General features: G+C 42.9%; 2 protein-coding genes across 3 annotated transcripts; one reads left to right on the forward strand and one right to left on the reverse strand.

Moving 5' to 3' along the window:
- Positions 1–7,038: 7,038 nt before the first annotated feature.
- Positions 7,039–13,465, forward strand: PHYHD1 (phytanoyl-CoA dioxygenase domain containing 1). 2 transcript variants are annotated; one of them, XM_009576071.1, is made up of 11 exons: positions 7,039–7,071; positions 7,890–8,048; positions 8,580–8,655; positions 8,786–8,833; positions 10,417–10,472; positions 10,655–10,717; positions 10,806–10,827; positions 11,195–11,323; positions 12,836–12,952; positions 13,101–13,227; positions 13,420–13,465. In XM_009576071.1, the coding sequence occupies exons 1-11, from the start codon at positions 7,039–7,041 to the stop codon at positions 13,463–13,465; spliced, it is 876 nt and encodes a 291-aa protein (XP_009574366.1). The 2 variants fall into 2 exon arrangements, with proteins under 2 accessions (XP_009574366.1, XP_009574367.1); XM_009576072.1 differs by lacking the exon at positions 10,655–10,717.
- A 2,993-nt stretch (positions 13,466–16,458) lies between these two features.
- On the reverse strand, positions 16,459–18,286 carry DOLK (dolichol kinase). Its single transcript, XM_009576074.1, has one exon. It carries the CDS (start codon positions 18,185–18,187, stop codon positions 16,616–16,618), a length of 1,572 nt encoding a protein of 523 aa, XP_009574369.1. The 5' UTR covers positions 18,188–18,286; the 3' UTR covers positions 16,459–16,615.
- Between the last annotated feature and the right edge of the window lie 1,201 nt (positions 18,287–19,487).

Raw genomic sequence — 19,487 nt, forward strand, 5'->3', positions numbered from 1 at the left:
CACTGTTTTCCAGTAGTTCCTTGTGGTGGGTGTGGGGGCTGTTTGGATTGTGAAGGAAACTTTTTTTCCCCCCCTTACTCTGTGCCAAAAGATAGTGTTGGAGAGTAATGGCTACTGCATAGAGACTTGAACTCCGTTTTGTATTCAAGGCCATTGGGTAACTGGTTTACAACACATGTATTTTTAGACTAGGCAGGACTGAAAGGGCAAAGCACCTCACAGGATTTTCGCCTAGCTTACAGGAGCAGAGAGATTTCTTCTGTATGTCTAGATCATTGTAGATGAGTGCTTTGACTCTTGATTCTAGTTGTGGTCTTACTATACAGACTAAACTTCACACAGCTGTGTTACAAGTTTTTATAAGCAGCTCCTGAAAGTATGCTGCAGTGCTTCTACAAGCTTGCAAGCCTCCTGAACTGCCGTGTATCTCAGCGCTCAGTCCATAGGACAAGTGGACAATAGGCTATTCTGCTAGAAGTCAGAGACTGTCTCTAACTTCTGATCAAGTAACAGAGCCATACTCCTGCTGCTTGCTGAGTAGGGACTGCCCTATGCCTGAGGTCTACAAAGCAATCGTAAGACAGGCCAGTATTGATCATGCATGAAAACACTAGCTTTTTGCTGCTCTTACAATATTCCAAGCTCAATTTTTTTTCGGTCCTGGCTGCTAGGGCTTGAGATAGCTTCCTGTGTGGCAAAACTGGGATGAGCAATCTGATAACTTCTTGTGTCAGAAACACAGGTGGCACAAAAATACATTGCCACTCTGGAAGACAGCAATATGTATTATTTACTCCTGATACGTGCTTTTTGGTCTTCCTTCAAATAGATACTGATTCCAGAGTATCAGTCTCATATGATGAGATGGAAGAAGCTTTAAAACTTCAAGGATAGGGTCTAAACCATGAGGTCCTGAACGTGTTTACTGCTCAGGGCTCCTGCAAAACTCAACCCACAGCGGAGTGAGTCATCCACTTCCCATACTTGTCTGGATTGCTCAGTCTTTGAGGGATGAGCTTACGTCAACAATCCTTCGTCATTTGCAAGTATTCAATCAGTGTCTATTATATTTTTTTCCTTTAAGTTTCCATCAAACTGAAGTTTAGGGGTTTTATTTCTGACATTGATCTGTACATTCAGAAAAAAAGTTCAACTTAACCAGACAATCAACAATCTGGTCAGTGTCTTGTTCTCCTGACAGGCTTTTCAAAGCACTCTAGTAGTAGCAAACCAGATTATTTATTAGCTGCTAAACCGTAAAACAACTTGAGTTAAAACCAACTGTTTCCTTAATAGCACTTCTGAGCTGAATGAGTTCTTGGAGCCCCTGTATATCACAAGCACACTCATCCTATGTTAGGTCTGAAGGTTAGTGAAATGGAATTCTACCTTTCCTGCTAAATACCCCAAAAAGTAGTAAGTTGCAACTAATTATTTTGAACCAGCTGAAAGGCAAGGAATACCAAACCTATTAAATGTGTTAAATCTTGCTGTATCTCTGAAACTATGCACTGGAATGTTAGCTGAAGTTGTTCTTTGTTTAAGATTGTTTTCTGATTTTATTATTTGGTCCCCAGTTAATTCAGCAGCTGGAATTAATTTGCTTTAATTTACTCTGCCAGTCTGAATGGTTAAATAGCTGTTACAGGTATCTTTCATGATGTGGTGTTCTTTGGTATTAATTGTCTCTTCCTGATAATATCCTACCTCATTTTTTATTTTTTCTTATTACCATTTATACACTCCATTTAGCTTAATTCATTTTAATTAAAGTTCTTGGTGTTCATTACCATAAATAGTATTAAGTGGCTTTCTGTTGCTGAACCACACTGAGGTCCTCTTCTTTTTTTTTATGGTTTTTTTTTTTCTAACAAATGATTCTAGGAATTTTGAGAACAATAACACATCCTGTGCAGATGATGAGACATATGGAAAAAAGTTTCAAATATTATTGATTCAGCAGCTGTGACATTGTTTCCTTTCCTTACCTTGTTTCTGCTTTGGAAAGGGACTTGCATGGTTTGAGTTCTTTGGATTTTTTTTTTTTTTTTTTTAGTCCTCCTTCAGGGGAGGAATAACTTTTTTCTTATTAATAGCTGTGCCTTTTCTAGAGGTACATTAATGTAACTTCTCCACAGAGGCACTTGCTCCTTCAAGTGTATTTGTTGTAACAGTTTCTGCCTGAAGCCAGCTGTTCCCTCTCATTCTTTCTCTTTCAACCATGGAAAGATTTCTTAATTTTTCGCATGACTTCTCACTGACAAACAATATTGTCATACCGTAACCAGTAACGTCATCTACTCTGAAATGCTACCTAAGGAAAGGCTTTGTGAATGCGAACTAGTAAAACTATTGCTTAAACTTCACTTTGATTTCTGTTTTTTTTTTTCATTGCATTTTAAATTTTTTTTTTCCCCACTGTTTGGCCATACAGCGGATCCTGTAGGTTTACTAAGCACGTGCCAAAACAGAGTGAGTTTTCTGTCCTACCTGCGTTCTAACTGCATGAAGCAGAACTGGAACTGGACAAGTGTTGTTTGACTCAGAGCTTTCTCCCTCCATCCCTCCAGCTGCAGTGGTAGGTTAATATTAAACTGCTTTGGCAGTATGAAATCCTCCAGAAATCTCCTCTCCGAAATCTCTTTTCAAATGTAGCTGTACTTGAATTGCTGGACCCCAATAGCAAAGGTGAACTTTGTGTGAATTCACACAAAGAAAGGCTTAATTTAGGATGTCTGGAATTACCCTTCCTCCCTCTCTGTCTCCTTTAAAGGAAGTTTATGGAACAATGGGGGAAATTTTTCTAGAGGAGACTTAATGAGAAGGGGGCTAATGAGCCTGAGTCATCTTTTACAGCTGACAAATGTGTCCATTTAAGTAAGACACTACTCATGGCTTAAACATTGTTCACTCCCATTTTGTAAGTGTACGAGCAGGGTTGTGGTTTGGCATCCGAGACCTGCAACTTGATGTAACATTTCGGAATCATGATATTCACTTTGTACGTGGGATTGTTTGGGCAGCTGATCAACAGCACCTCCACCTTAAGCACTGAAGGCTGCTATTGTTTTCTCTGAAAGACTTGTAAGACTGGACACTTTAACAAAATAAAAGTTTTAATTTTTAATTTGCATTTTCCTTTTATGTCTGCTTTCTTTTAAGTTTCCTATATGCAAAGGCACTTAGCCTTTCAAGATCTTGCTTTTCAGAAGACAGATGTTAATAATTCCCGCTATTGTGTAGGATTATTGGGGTTTTTATTCATCACAGGAGTCCTTGTGGATTATGATATTCCTTTATGAATAAGCAAAAAGTAGACATACAGCGAAAGAGGTCCTGCTCAGTGACAAGTCTGGACTGCCTTCTGTATTTCACCATCACTTTAACAAATGGCTGAAATGGTTTATGTTGCCAAATATAAGACTTAGGAGTATTGTCTACATAAAGCTATAGAAACTCAGTTGGGTTTTCAAAATGGATATTGCGCTCCCCTTCCCTAGGAAGGGGATAGGGACTGAAGTCAATGGAGAAAACTGCCTGTTGCCATAGAAATAGTGTCTTCAGCCAACTGCTGGTAACAAATAATTTGACTGTGTTTCCTAGCTGTCTGCCTACCCCATGCACTACTTTTCAACTGAAAATGCTGGCGGATAGTATCTTTCCTAATTGAGCATGTTCATGATGTGTTACAGAGAATCAGCCTATAACTTTTAAAGACAGTTTGAGTTTCCGTGCAGCCCATTTATTGTACAGAAAGGTATTTTTCTTGTTTTTTGCCTTCCCTTGCTTCCTTTGTCCGAGACTACTTGACCACAGTGACATTGGCCCCACTTCAGTGACAGAAAATGTGAGCAGGCTGTGAAACAGGTGAAAGGTGGTAGTCTGTGATGCTGTTTATTGGCATCGATGAGTTTTAATGAAATGCTTAGCAGGACTGAACCAAGAAAGGAGAGGACAAAATGCCCCTTGTCATCTAAGGCTTACTTGGACTGCAGCTTCTTCTGGCAAGGATTTACCAGCTCTTTGAATAGCTGAGCAAAAGGAAAGAATGAAAGGTACCATAAAAGAAAACTGATGCTTGCTGGATTCCTGCAGGGCTAATACAGTGATGGGGAAAGAGCCCGAGGGTAAAGAACTGAGCTGTCTTTGTTGGAAAAAGACTTTTAATCCTGATAATTCCAATTTTCTACATAGCTCACTGAAAAGCATAGAGTAAAGATGCAGTAGAGGCAGCTGGAACTATATTGGTTTTATTCCAGTAAAATCCTCTAGTGCTGCTGCACCATAAGCTTTTTACCTTGCTGATTTTTGAAGAAAGTAACCATCTTGGTTTTACCCTTTCATGACAATGAGAATTCTTGTGATGGAAAATTACTGCATTTCTGAGGCTTCTGATAACTTGAAAGAGAAAGGACTGCCAATACAGCGGGGGGAAAAAGTATTCAAGTATCTATGCTATTTTAAATACTAATATACTATTTAATACAATTTAAATATTTGTTATGGTTATCGTTGTTCCTGTGTTCCCTGTTTCTCATTAAATATTCTATCACTTGTTGCCGATCATATCAAAGACTTCAGGAGATGTGATAAGAGATCTAGCTGAAATTTTTGCTTACCTAATAACCCTGGCAGCTCCAACAGCAGCAATTTTGGCAAGAGTGCTGAGCTGCTTAAACTGACTCTGGAGAACTGGCAAGCTGGCTTGGCTCCAAATGGTTTCAGTAGGAACTCTTATTGAGGAGGAAATTAGGATGATCGTGCCAGTCAAAAAGGCGTTTGAAACACTTGTGCTTTGTCTGCTGCAGGGTCGTCGGTGTTCCAGATGTCACTCACTCCTGTACCTTTCATACAGACATGGGATGGGCTTTGGCAGCCTCCAATGGAGTTTGCCAGAAGTGCAGTTTTCTTGCGGAGCTGGCAGGAGAAAATGTTGTTTAATAGTCTGCAAAAGAGCTCTCGGAGGGGGAGAAAGGGAAGGAAAAGGGGGTCATTTCCCAGTTTTGTCTGAGTACTTTCTACCTTCCTTATTTAAACTTACTGGAAGAGAAGGTATTTACAAAGATGACATCCTTCTCTGACTTTTTTGGCCATCATGTGGTGGGGGTGGTTTTCCTCTTGCTGAAAAGGTCTTTCTAAGCCTCAAAATAGGAGCATGTCTGGAGTGGCAAAGAGCTGGAGGACTCCTAAGGACAGCCACGATGAATGCTCCTGTAACCAAGATGGGTTGCCTCTCCTAGTTTATGCAATCATCTTCTGGTACTTGCTGTGTTGTGTGCTGTGATCTGCTGTTTATATTGCTCAAAACAATCTATAGAACAGGAAAGCTGTGGTTTACTGTCATGCGTATGAACTAAAACAGCTTCTGAAGTCATCACGTGTGCGTAAGGTGGGGAGTGGAGAAGATGACGTGCTAAATTGCTGGAAAAAAAAAAATGACTGGGAATGAGAAGTACATGACATGACGAATGACGGAGGTAACACGGAGAGGCACTGAGGGGTGGCATGGGAGTAGTGGCATGTTTCTCCAGGATTGCTGCCTCCCGGTGAGGGGTGAGGTGGGTCCTCATGAGACCGACTTACAGGCAATAGCTACAGCAGGGATTTTTTCCACTGGTTACACATCTTCCTTAAAACATTTCAGCTCCATCAGTTGGTGAGAGTACTTTAACAGGAACGAGGAGCTACTTGATTATTCTTTTGAGTTTTGCAGCATTGGAGGTTGGTTGCTTCCCCTCCACGTTTGTAGCCCAGTGATTAAAGTCTGGCAAAATTTAGCTTTTTAAACTACCAAATTCATATCCTCTTGTGTGCAGAGAAAAGCTTGAAAATAAGCTGTAAATGCTCAAAAAGAGAAAACACTGATTTCCCTTTTCATTAAAAACCAAAACCAACCTTGAACAAGATGAGGAGGGATTTTATCCAGAGTTGATTCCCTTACAGAATAGAGGACTTTATTTTTTTGAACACGTCTCTTTAAGATGGATTTTCAGTTGCTAGCAAATATATTTGGAAGTAAACACCTTCCCCTGAGCATTTTGCACTCCTTCATTTTGTTGAGGTTTGGTGGTTTTTTTTTTTTTTTTTTTGGCTAGGTGAGTGATGCATTCAGCCCCCATGATGTTATTTCTTTGTGGAGTTCTCCAGTGTTTCCTGCAAGAGCCAAACACATTTTTCTCTGGAGAGAAAAATCTCAGGGATTCCTGTGCAATGGGAAGAATGTGTTGGCAGGGAGCGCCACCCCTGGGCTGGCATCTATTCTTCCCTCCTCTGCCTTTTCGATCTAATTTCTGCATTTTCTCTCCCTGGTTTGAACTGTGGCTTTGGGTTCACCTATTTACGTGCACATTTGGAGCCGCAGGAGAGCGAACCGAGCAAGTGAAGGTGTACATCGCCAAAGAGCAGCTGTGAATGAAAATAACAGATATGTTCTCTATGAATTTTACCGAACCCTTAGGGAAAGCTCTTTAGCTTTAACACCCTTCAGTCTGCCAGTTGTCATCTGGGTTGCTGGAATCCCTCTCAGGTGCTGAAGAGCCGGCAGGACTCACTGACTGAGCAAAAAGGGCTCTGCAGGAGCCTGAATTGCCGCTTCAAATTTGTTTCAAAACTTTTAGATCTTTTTATCCCACTTGAATCTTATTTTACCTCCCTTATCTTGTTTTTACCACTATGTTTACCAGCTTAACTGCTCTATTTTTTAATCTGGGTTATTAATTAAACCAGTGATTCCTCCTTGGAGTTAAGCATGAATCAAGTTTGTAATCGCACTTGAGCAGAACACTTTTGTGCATTTTAAGTAGCACCGAGAGCCAAAACAAAACTCTGAAGCCCCGAATGTCCCCGCCAGGAACAAATGGCCAGAGATGGGGACAAAATTCCTCGAGAGGCAGCTCTGCTGGCTGCGCAGCAGTCCGGCTGCCCGGCGCTTGCTGTTATCACATGCTGGGAAAAGGATCACGTGAAGAGGCGGGGAGCTAGCCCTGCAGAGCGTGGGTGGTGGTGGTGCTGGTGGGATCCTGGGAGCTTCTGCCCCTGATGGCGTTTGTAACCCAGCATCAGATCCAAAAGGTAAGGAACCGCACCCCGGGGAAGGGGCATGTGACACTACTTGTAAGACACGGTCACTGCTAGTTAACCCGTGAGCAGGTCTAGCAAAGATCTGCTTTATGACACTTTATATTCTTCTCAGCTTCTTGTATTGCATTCATTTTGAGTGTGTGAGGACCCTGTCGTGGCTACAAAATCTTCCAGAGGGCAATTTGTCCTGCAGAGCTCTTGGAGGAATTTCTCTCGTGCCCTTCTGTCTCCGCTGCTCAGCTCTCATCCGTGAAGTTGAAATCTGCCTGTCAAAGGATAATCTCCAGGGTATTCTATATAAAGAAACAGTAATGCCAGCAGAGTTCACTTCATTTTGTAAGGGATTGTGTAGTCAACTGTGAGAAATCACCCAAGGATTTTTCCCTTAGAGAAAACAATGCTTTGCAGCTTGTGAAGGAATCTTATTCTTATTTGGAATCCAGGTATGACTGCTCTGATCGTGTTAGCAGGCTTTGTAATTTAATAGTTGCTGGTCACACATCTTAGGTAAGATATTCTTAAGCCACAAAGGCTCTAGCGAAGAGATCTTCTCTGCTTTGTGGACTGAGGGGTTGAGATGTGTTGTTCCTAACTGTATGGAATCGGAGCCTGTCCACAAACTATCTTTTTTACAACAGAAACCCCTCCTGAAAATAAAAATTAAGAGCACGTTGTCCGGCTGCAGAGCTGAAGTTGGGATGCTTCTCGCACTGGGCTGAGGCTCAGCGAAGGGCCAGAACTCTTTTCTCTTGCTTTGTGCTGCTTCCCCGGAGGGCTCTGGAGGAGAGCAGTCACCCCGTCTCTTCCAGTTCCGCGAGGATGGCTTCCTTGTCCTAGAGCATTTTTTCACCGCAGAGGAGTGTGACAGCATGAGGAACCAGATTCAGAGAATGGTATCGGAGATGGAAGTGCCACCGCACTGCCGCACTGAGTTCTCCACCAAGGAAGAGGAGCAGCTCCAGGCGCAGGTACCGGGAAGGGCAGGGCTGTCCCCTCGGAGCGCTGGAAGGAGAAAGGGAAAAGGCAAGTAGCTGCTCAGGATTCACCCTGGGGGAACATGACTCTCTTTTCTAACTGAACATAGCACTCTGAGAGGCATTTGCTCTCCAGCTTTCTACAGATGTTTGGTCTTACCGGAGGGTGAAGGAGAGGGTGCGTGTGGCCCTGCCATGCTTCAGCCCACAACTGTTGCCCCTGGTAGCCACAAGCAGCTCTCACAGATCACTTTGTACTTGTTCTGCAGACAGAAAATAGGCTATTTTCCAGGCAGCCAGCAAAAGAAAAGTAAGGGTAGCCCCTAGGTGAGAGGTTCTTGTACAGTCCTAATCAACGCCAAGAGATTTAGCATTGTGGAAAGCCTTGGTATGAGTGATTTCTATCGTTTTGTTATGCTGCGCCTTGATGGGGAAAAAGATGCAGGTGAGTATTAACGCTTTGATCAAAGGTTCATTTATGTTTTTACAAGGATACCATCTTTACTGGGCTCTTATCCCTGGCAGGGTAGCTCGGATTATTTCCTAACCAGTGGAGACAAGATTAGATTCTTCTTTGAGAAAGGCGTTTTGGATGAGAGAGGTAAGCTCTGGCCCGAGTTAGCCAGAGGGAGGGGACAGGAGGCGGCGGAGTGAGGGGTCGGGGCCAGTTTCCAGCTCTAGGGACGATTCCCGCTTTACAAACAAGGTTAAATTCTGGTTTTGTTTTGTAGGTAACTTTCTAATTCCAAAGGAGAAATCCGTCAGCAAGATTGGCCACGGTATGTTCAAAGGGTGGGGTTTTGAGAGGGATGGACAAAAGGGATGTGGTTTTCAGACATGAGGATTTCTCCAGACCTACTCACTATAAATAAGCTTGGCCATCTGAGTTGAAACCTTTCCCTGTGCCTCCTGGGGACCGCTGCACCAAATGTCGCAGACCTCACCCCCTCTCGCCATGGCGGCCACACTGCTCCCGTCTTTCCAACCCCGGGCTGTTTTGCTCTGGGTTTCTGCATTAAATTCCTCAACTATTTCTACACGTCAGTCTGCTTTTCCCCACGTCGCTCTGTCGCTGTCTCTGCAATCCTCTCCGTGCTGCCCCTCGCTCTCCGCTGTCAAAGGACTTAAAAATCTTCCATCACGATCCTTTCCAAAAAACCCTTCTCGGAGGGTTTTTTCAGCCATGCATAGCTCAGAGTCACTGACACGGGGAAGTTTGGACTTCAGCCCTTGTCCCTTTCATGTAAGAGATTGCCCTAATAAATTTAAGACCGGTCACATTCAGTACAGAACAAACTGTGTCTCCCGTGTCCTGTACAGGGCTGGGTTGCCAACACCGAAGCTGTCCTCCCTCCTGTGCTGTCACCCGTGGCTTTTCTTTACCCTCACTGGTTTCAGTTTGACCCATTTCCTCTCTTGCAGCTACCGAACTTGCGTTTTGTTCCCTTTTGTTTTTGAACAACACATGGAAAAAGAGAGCATCTCCAAACACATGAACTTTGTTCAGATTAAACTTCACTAAACTTGGAAATTCAGTACGGAGAGTTCTCGCTGCTTTGGTTTTCTCAGAAAAACACCCTCCCTCTCCCAGGCCCCTGCCATCCTGTCAGACCTCAGCTTCTCCCCGGAGGAAGTGAAAACAACTGTAGATGCTGCTGACTCAGCAACTTAACAATTCAAAAGGCTTCTCTAGACTTATTTTTTTGTAATTACTCCTTTTGGTTGAGTCTTGCCTCATCCCTTGCTCGGGAGCAGCCCCTGCTGGGCCCGCTCCTGAGTCCTCGTGGCAAATTTGATCACGATGGGATGGAAGCACGATTCCAAGTCTTTACTTCACGGTTTTGTCAGAGCTGGGCTGTAGCAAGCGTCTGTGCACAAACAGCTCCGACCTGCAGGTTGTGGCCCGCTACGAAGGGCACCAAAGATAAGCCCTGGCTCGTTTTTGCAGTAATTATTTTTTTTGCTAGGTCTTAAGAAGTGTGTTTTTATAGGATGAATTCACCTATGTGCCTCAGGGTCTTGTATAGTGGTGTCTAGCACACACAGTGGTGTATAGCATTTGCATAATATAATACTTAATCACATAATACTCAATTTTTGTTCACTCTTTATACACTATTTTTTATATAGTTTGTGGCCAGTGAGTGATTATATTTTTGGTCTCTAAAGAAGATTGTACAAATGTACAAGTGTCATATCACCTTCGGCGTGATAAGCCACGTGTATCCACTCTTGGGAGGGATGAAAGTTTCTGGCTGCAATTTACCTTGCTTGGCTGCCGTCTCTGCAGCTCATCGCGGGGAGCTGCCAGGTTCCCTTCTGTTAATGAAATCTTCAGTCTGAGCCTTTTCTTTCCCCGTAGCTTTACATGCTCATGACCCTGTCTTCAAGCAGATCACCCACTCCTCCAAGGTGCAGGTGAGCCTTTACTGTTTCCTTGAGCGGTCTGGGGAAAAAATTAGAGAGTAGTTAATCTTAATTTTCTAGACTCCCAAGGATAGTAGTTTTGTCTGTAAAAGGAAATTTAAATGTCTTCAAAGAATAATGCCTTATAGCGTGTAGAAAACAGCAAACATGAATCTTGGAAAGTTTTCTTGCAGGAATTGGGAAGAAAACTAGGCCTTGAGAGACCAGTAGTTGTGCAAAGCATGTATATCTTCAAGGTACGGTAATTCAAGTCGTCTTGTCACTCAAGAAATAAGACCCTGTTAGGTGTGAAACTCTTCACACATCACCTTTCTTTCCTTGCAGCAACCTGGCATTGGCGGTGAAGGTGAGATTCGTATTATCTCTCTGTCACGCTGCAGATCATACTCCTTTAGGAAAGGAATATTGCCAGGAAACAGGCTCAGAATCAGACTTAACCCTGTCAGTTTTGTGGTCCAAACTTTCTTAAAATTATTAAAAACCATCCACGTTTTCCAGCAACGTTTCTACATCATATGCAGCTTGAACAAAGAGCTACTTTGACGTTCGCAGCAGGCTGACAGGTGGTGGTTTTACGTAAGATTTAATGGGTATGACGATGGGTGGGCAGGGTAGGTCAGGTCAAGAAGCCGGGGAGAACAAGCCCGCCGTCCTTCTAGCGGTACTGAATTCCTCCGGCATGGGAAGACCCTAACGACTGTGTCTCGTTGCAGTCACCCCCCACCAGGATGCCACCTTCCTGCACACGCAGCCTCTGGGCAGAATCCTGGGGTTCTGGATTGCCCTGGAAGATGCCACGCGGGAGAACGGCTGCTTGTGGTTCATTCCTGGCTCTCACACCAGTAAGTCACGGTGGTTGGGTGCTGTGAGACGCGCTCCCTCGTCTCGATTCAGGGTGGAGGGTGACGCGGGCCGTGTTACGTTCTCCGCATCGCGCGGTGCCTGCAGAAACACGCTGCTGGTCTTGTTTGTTGAAAGGACGGCTATTTGCTGCAAGGATCTCCCCCCGTGCTGTTGTCAAATCTACAACCACATTTTCCAGCAGGTTATTAACAGCTTCACTTTGCTCTTGGCCACCAGGCCATCCCATGACTCTAATATAACAATATTTTTTAATAAAAAATAGTATACATGACTGACTGTGTTCAGTTTTAAGTTGATAGCTAGCCTAGAAACAAAGAATCCGGGCACTGGGGCAAGGAAGGACAGTCCTCCTGAATTTTTATTTCCTCCAGAACCTGTTAAGGGGAGGCCCATGAAACCTGCTCCTGAATCTTTTCATTTCAGCATTATTTCAGAAGCTTCCCCTGCAAGATTCAGAGTCTTCCTTGCCAGGCCACTGAGATTTAAGACTTCAGTGTAAAGAAGGTCTCAGTACTGGGTCCTTTCTTCCTGTAGTGAGACAGGGTGTTGGTGCTCCTTCTGCGGTTTTGATTGTAGCCTCGAAAACGTTCATCAAGTCTGATCCGGATGCAAAGACTAATAATCCTCCTTTTGCTTTCCAGAGTAGGAATACACTCTTTTCTTTTTTTTCTTCATCCATTCACAAAACTGTCTCTTTTCCACCTTGCCTCCCCTTCACAAAGATCCCCTTTTTTCCCCTGGCCAATAAAATTTTTAGTCCTCACAGCCCTACGTAAGGCGAATAAAAATCCTCTTCCACGCACACACGACTGGCAAATATCGGTCTGAATTTCAGTGAACAAGGAAAGCCTCCAGGTCCTCCAAGGACTGCTTGGACACCACGCGAGCCCTCGGAGAACAGTGTCCCAGGGGAAGGCACAGACAAAACCAGATCAGCACAGACTCCTGTCACGGCTGTTGTCAGCGATGGTACTTGCTGTGTGTGTAACCACTATTGGATTACCAGCACAGTCTTCTGTTTTTCACCACCTCTAGGGCACACTAATCAGCTTTAAACTGTCGCTTGTCGAAGCATTCACTCACTGAGTGTAATCATAGTGCTCTTAAAATCTTAAGGCACTCATCCCTTATAAATTCTGGAGTCAGCTGCATTCTGATTGCAATTTATGCTCTTATAGAAAGGAGAAATGGACCAAAGGTTGGCTTTGCGTAAGTGTATGACTATTTGTGTTCCTAAAGGGTTGTGTTGCAATGCACAGAAAGAGCCAAAAAGGCAAACAAAAGGCAGTTGTTTATCAGTTTGTGCCACAGCTGGAAAATCCTAAATCTTTGTTTAATGAAAAAAACCCACCCAAATTACTAAGGAAATAATTGAATAGAATGTAATAATGAAGTTCCTGTTATTGCCAAGAGAAATTGTTCCTCTGCTGTGCAGAATGTAGCTAGCTGTTTAATTTTTATGTGTGTTTGCTTATTCTGTGGATTTGCAGGTGGAATTACCCGGAGAATGGTCCGTGCGGCTTCAGGTACCTCAACGTGTGTAGAGTTTGTAGGGTCAGAGCCAGCCTACGACAACAGCCAGTTCATACCTCTGCCTATAAGTAAAGGTAAAAACACCCCCCCAAACAAGTCTGCTTTACAGCTCAAGAAAAACAAGAGAGCTACGACTGTATTTTAACACTTTCACCTTCGCTTATATTTTAAAGCTAGTGCTCGCAATTTGAAAAAAGCAGCACGGATGTTTCTTTCAAACAGGTGGACTCATTCTCATCCACGGTGAAGTCGTCCACAAGAGTGAACTGAACAGCTCGGAGTCTTCTCGCCACGCGTTCACCTTCCATGTGATGGAAGCCAAAGACACCAGCTGGAGCAAAGAGAACTGGTACGGTCGCCATCCTAACAAGCAGCTGAGGCAACTAGAGCCTTTTCAGTGCAATAGCCAGGATAAACTTTTATTGGTGGTCTTGCATGTCACACGATTTCTGTTGGTAGTACCTCAGTTAGCATTGATTTCATACCCGTAGAACTGGAATAGCCTCTGAAGTTTTGTTTTTACCTCTTCCTTACTTCCTAGGCTCCAGCCAACTCCTGAACTGCCTTTTCCATCGCTCTACACTTGAAGTTAGTGATTGGCTTCTGGAGTCAAATAGCTGATCAATATTCCTTTCTGATCGTTCGTTCACGTTCCTTTTAAATACAACTTTCACTAGATCAGCTCTCAAGACTAATTTATCATCTCCTCAGAACAGGGACCCTTGACACGGCCGAATACACCGGCATTAGGCAGAAGCTTCTTTCACAGCATGAGCCGTACGAGTATGCGAATAGTCGCCCAGTCCTTTTGGTAAGGGAACTTCTTCAGTTTTGAGAATACACCATTAAAGACCATTGCACCTTGACTGGGACCAGTTAAGAAGGATTTCTTCTTGCAGATACTCAGTATTTTCTTCTGTTTAAGTCAAGAGCTTCTCTAGTGCCTTTCTTGGCTATGTCGATCCCAGCGATGCAGACAAGTGTGTCATGTGAGGATGGCTGACTTTTGCCCTTAGGTCTCTGTCCTATTGTTTGAATAATAGTGATTTAAAATAATCCTGTTGTGGGCAAAATGAAGCAGGAAGTCTACTTTTATAATCAATTTTCTAAGTATTTCTAGCAAACTGTAGCTGAGTGTTTGATCTCTGGGTGTGTGGACTAAAAATATTACAGTTCTTAAAGATTCATGTTGAAATTATGAAAACAAAAAACCCCAATCAAACTCCTAACATTTAAATAAAGAAATAGAAATTCTCCCTTTCATCTCCCTCATCTTTTCTTTGAGGAAGACACAGTGACACCTTCTCCCAACAGATGAGGCCAGCGCTAAGACGACCGGTTTGAACTCTCACTGTGCGCAAGAACAATTACTATCCCCAAATCCCCAACAAAACCAAGCTGACTTACAGCAAGGTGAAACCTAAGCAATGCTGAGAAACGTAAGTTACATCCGAGGCAAGCTCAAGCCTGTATCCTCAACTGAACAGAAGCCGTGTAGGTGTAACCTCACTGGCACTGGTGCAGTGGCAATGCTGAGATACGAGCCCGGTACCATTAGTGCACTAATTACATTGTGGAAACCCTAAGACTGCTCGGAGTCGTGGCAGAGTGAGCCCCAGTTCCTACTGAGTCATCACTTTCAGAAGTATATTGCTGTCTCTGGCATTTGTTTGATATGAAATAGCCAAATCTGGTTTCTTTACGGTAAGAAGTTTCCTTTCAGCCCTTTGGGCTTTGCTGGGCAGTGCAGAATAGGTTCGGTACGGCAAAGAATTCATGACAGAGGAATGATCAGGTGGCTGTAGTAGGAATTAGGAAGGTGGGCAATTGTAGAGTTCAACGTTTCTGCAGGCAGAGCTGCTGCCCTCCCCCCCTTTTCTACAGTTTGTTTGAAAGCTGTGAGCGGGTGGAGGGAAGTGACTTCCTTTAGCTCTGGTGCTATTTTATGCCGTTGGTGGTGAAGGCTGTAGCCCGTGTGGAAGCAGCTAAAGCCTTTTCTGTGTCTTCCCATTAGAAGAGCTAATAATTTAGAATAGCGCCTTTCTGCTGAGGAGTGATAGTTTGTCCTCTGATTATATGCAGCACTACCTGCAATGTACAAAACCATCTAGTTCAAGTGCATAAATAAAAGCAAGAAGCTGGACTGGATTTGCAGGATTTCCTGTTAAACATGAAGGAAACTCAGTCTAGCACAATTATTGAGTTTGGTTTCCTACAAAGGGTATCTGACAGCTTACTGCATTATTAACCAAAACCAACAGTTTTGACATCCTCAGGAAAAGCTGTATCAAATCTCAGGAGCCCTGCCCAGGCAGGGGGGTAAATTGGGCAATGCCACCTCTCGGCTGTTCGAGTCCTGGCTTGTTGCAGGGACAAACACAGTATTAAATTCTGGGGCAATTTTGCTGGCTCGGTCTGCTGGCCTGGAGCACTAATGTCACTCCACCCCCGGTCTTATTCCCACTCCCAAGACACAGTCTCGGGGCTAGGACTGCAGCGCAGTATTGTGTAAGGTATCTTGGACTCACACAAAGCTGTTCTCAAAAGTGAATAAAAGAAGTGTCAGAGGCTAGCTTCATCCTGCAAACAAGAATCCTGGAATGCAAATCTTCTGCTTGGACACTTCTCAGGAGAAGGGAAGAGGCAGGGAGGACACGTGCTGATGTGTCTTGTTCTAACGGACAAGATTATCAAGGCAGAAGTGTGTAATACATAAAAATTAGGTGGGTTTTTTTGGCCACAAAATGGTAGTTATAATTTTAATTAAATGGATGGAATTAAATGGCTTTACTCAGTTTGTTGATAGAAGCACTTTTATAAATTGTTTCATTAAACATCTCGCTGAAAAAATGTGGAAAGTAGAAAACTGCAATAGTATTAAAGAAGTTTATTGATTTTAAGAGATTTTCTGCTTTCATGATTAACATCTAATTAGTTTTTTCCGTGACTTCACTTAGTTTTTTTCCCCTATATTGAATGTTACTCCAAATGAATTTAGGGATTAAAATCTTGAAGAAGATAAAACATTTTTCTTGTTGCATAAATCTCCAGGGCTAAAACTGCAACTCTCTCGTTAGTACTGTTTGGAATAAGAGTCTCCTACATTCTCAAACCTCCGGCACCTGCCCCAGATAAACTTAGCTATTACAGCTACTGAATTTGAAGTCGTGTTCATACATCGCAGTGCATGAGTATGGCTCTTGTTGACAGTGACAGTCATATTTACTTTGTGTAGACAGTGGCACCCTCGTTATAAAACATGCTTTAAATGGTGCTTGTTTGGAAATGAGGAGTTCGCATACGCAGTAATATAAGATGGCAGGGCTCAGTACAGTAAAACAAGTTTTGGCTCTAATGCAATACAGAGGTAGCAAAATTTGAGAGGTTTGCTAATTTTTTTTTCCCCTCATTGACTTACCTCTTCTTCCTCTACCTCCTTTGCCTCTGAGCACCCAGAAGAGACATGAAAATAGCATTTGTGTTTAATAATCCAATTTACAAGTCACATTTGTGTTCTTCTGAGAACATAAATCAACTCATGCTGTTTTAAACAGGGGAAAAAACCAAGACCAAAACAAACCCTTTATTTTAAATAGGTCTTTTTCAATTCTGTTTTTAACAATTTTATCTGCTGTACCAAAAGCAGCATTTAGATCAGCTTTGCGCTCTCATTACAGTGCACATTCTATTATCACTCTTCTCTAGAAAGGGAGAAACCTCTGTTCCTGGAAGTGCTTCTACACCATAAACATTATCTGGAGGTAGAGAGGCAACAGCAGATTATCAATTTGGGTAGTATAAGCTTCCAAAAGAGAAACTAAACTCACAGATGCCAAAATCCAGGCATAGCTGGAGTTCAGATTCACGCTGCTGTCAAAGATCAGAATAAGAGCCACAGCAATGATCTGAGCAAAAATAGCTGTCATTGTCCCTTCAAAGGTCTTCTTCGTTCCTGGCCATTTGATTTCCCCCATTGTACTACCGAAAACTGAGGCAATGGTATCGCCTACCCCTACTGCCAGTACCCCAGAGTAGGGGACCAGTGCTCCTGCCCCAGACAAGGTACCTTTAGGAGCACAAGATCTGGGGAACAACCATACCGGGAGGGACATGCCAAGGAGGAGATAAATATGAGTCAAGATTAGAGGTCCACTGTCTCTTTCATCCAAGAAGAGAGACAGCAAATACCTAAGGGTTTGGCCAAATGGTTTGATCCTGAAGTACCGAATATACTCTAAGAAGATAAACACTGCCAGACACAGTACTGCAGCAACGTAGAGAAGCTGGTGGTCATAAATTAGTCCAGGAACATAAGTAGCTACAACAATGAAATGGAAATATTTCCTGGTTATGGTCGAGGCCTGGTATTTTTTAGATTCAGATGATCTCTTAGCATTCTGGTAGAAAACTATGCCACATGCTGAAGCAGCCAAAAAGGTCCAATATACAAGAAGGTAAACTCTCATCTGTGTCTGAAACAGAAACTGGAGTAGCCAGAACAAAGGGTTCCTCTGGATCAGTCGGTACAGCCAAGGCATGATGACCCCTAAGCCTAGCACTGCTGTCATCATGTGGAAAAACATGGAGGAGATCCATGTACCCGAATCCATGAAAACGAAGAGCACAGTGAAAAAAAGCCCAAGAAGAACAACTCCAACAACTGCTACCAGAAGGAAAAAGTCTATGGGATCACCTCTGCCCTCGATTACATTCAGTGAGCGTTTAATGAGCTGATTGAAAACAAAACTTATACCTCCGAGAACTAGCAACGCTTCTCCAGGAGTAAAACATCGAGGCAACAAGTACAGCAAGATCATACTGAGGTAGACAAAAATTAGCAGCACTTCTAGGACCTCTATCACTTCTGAAACAGTCAAAGAGTGCTTCATGGTATAGATAATTATACTGCCAGCAATACCAGTAAGTATGCAAGTGTTGGTTGGCACAGGTTTTGTGATGCCAACCGCTATTACAGACAGAAAGAGAGCAACCAGCATGCCAGTGGAAGCTACAACTATGCCAAAACGTTCGAAGTACACAATGCCAGCAGACTTGCACCTCTCCTTCATCGCTATCCCCAACAAGGGGATGACCATGCTAGCTGGCAGGAGGCCGCTGTTCGCTGCTGTACGGAACTGGAATACAGCCCCACCCAGCTGGAGCAGACGGTCCCATTTGAATTGGACATAAAAAGCCTGGACGGCGAGAGCGACAGCGCACCAGGAATACCGGTCCCACACCACTGCGTGCACAAAGAGAACGATGATGAACACGATCAGGGATTCCACCAGCACTGGCTTGTTTAACATGATTCCAGTCCAACGTGGCTCAAGCTTTCAAAATCTTTCTCAGCAGTCCCGACGTGCTCAATAGTTGTCCACCAGGAAGAATTCCCTTTCATGCTACTGCAATTCCTATTTGAAAAAAAAAAAAAAAAAGAGCAAACAATTAAAGCAACTACTAGAAAAGCTAAAGCTTTCGCACAGCTGTTTTGTTCTTAAGCTCAATTTAAACTGATAGTTATGGGCCAATTGTTAATATCAACACACAGGTGAATAAAAAAAAATAAAACCAGTGAGGTAATGGATCAGCCAAAACTGTTATCCCCCTCTGATAATCAGAGAAGTCAGCCTGCAGTGACAGAAATGAACCACTGAATACTGGTAGATATTCAGATACAGTTTTAAATATTTCTGTTGCAGTGTCTTTGAACTGAAATGTGAGGCAAACAAACCATAAATATTCCCAGAAGGCTTCATTGTGATGGTGTGAATTTGAAATACAGTTAATTAAAAAGTTTAAAGGTAATTTTAGAACCTAATTTTGTATGCGGTTTTCACTGTATTTTTACAGAGTGTTTCTCCTTTTATTAAAGATTTCTCCTCCCACTGCTGTGCAAAACCCCCTACGTACCTTTCTCTCTTGTTACTGGTGTTATGATTGAATACTTCCACTACTGCAGCAGGTGTTTTATAATGCTATGTAGTATTTACAATAGGAAAGAAAACATCACAATCATTAAAAAAAAAAATCGTCAGATGGCATACTTTACCTAATTTTGATCTATTACCAGAACTGTCAAGATAAGCTAAGTTGGAAATCTGAGCACTGAAAAATCAAATGAACAGAAATCATTTTGCCTGCAGCCATGACAGGATGTTCAACACATCCTCAGTATTAAGCAGCTTAATTTGTTTTGCTTCTACAGCACTGCTGGGTCATATTTGTTACAAAGATATCTATTCTATCTATATATCTAAAATATGCTTCTAGTCGATCTTGACATATTGGCAATATTCTGTTTAACTCTACGATGTGCTGTAGCCATATGATTTAACACAGCTTCATATGTGAGTAAATGAGTCTGATTTATTCTTCCTTATCTTTAAAGAAAGGTATTGGCTTAATTTCTCTTCAACCCAAGGCACAGCCTCTTCCCCCGTCAGATATCCTGATTCCCATTTTCACAGTGAGAATCCCACACTCCTATTTCACACAGACTCTAGATCTGTATCAGTAAGTGAAATATTTTAATGTTAGTCAGTCATTAATGACACTAAACAAATATTAGCAAGTCTCATCCCAAAAATGCATCATTACTTCATAAGT

Source organism: Fulmarus glacialis, unplaced genomic scaffold (genome assembly GCF_000690835.1).
Source record: "Fulmarus glacialis isolate BGI_N327 unplaced genomic scaffold, ASM69083v1 scaffold9134, whole genome shotgun sequence".
NCBI lineage: Eukaryota > Metazoa > Chordata > Aves > Procellariiformes > Procellariidae > Fulmarus > Fulmarus glacialis.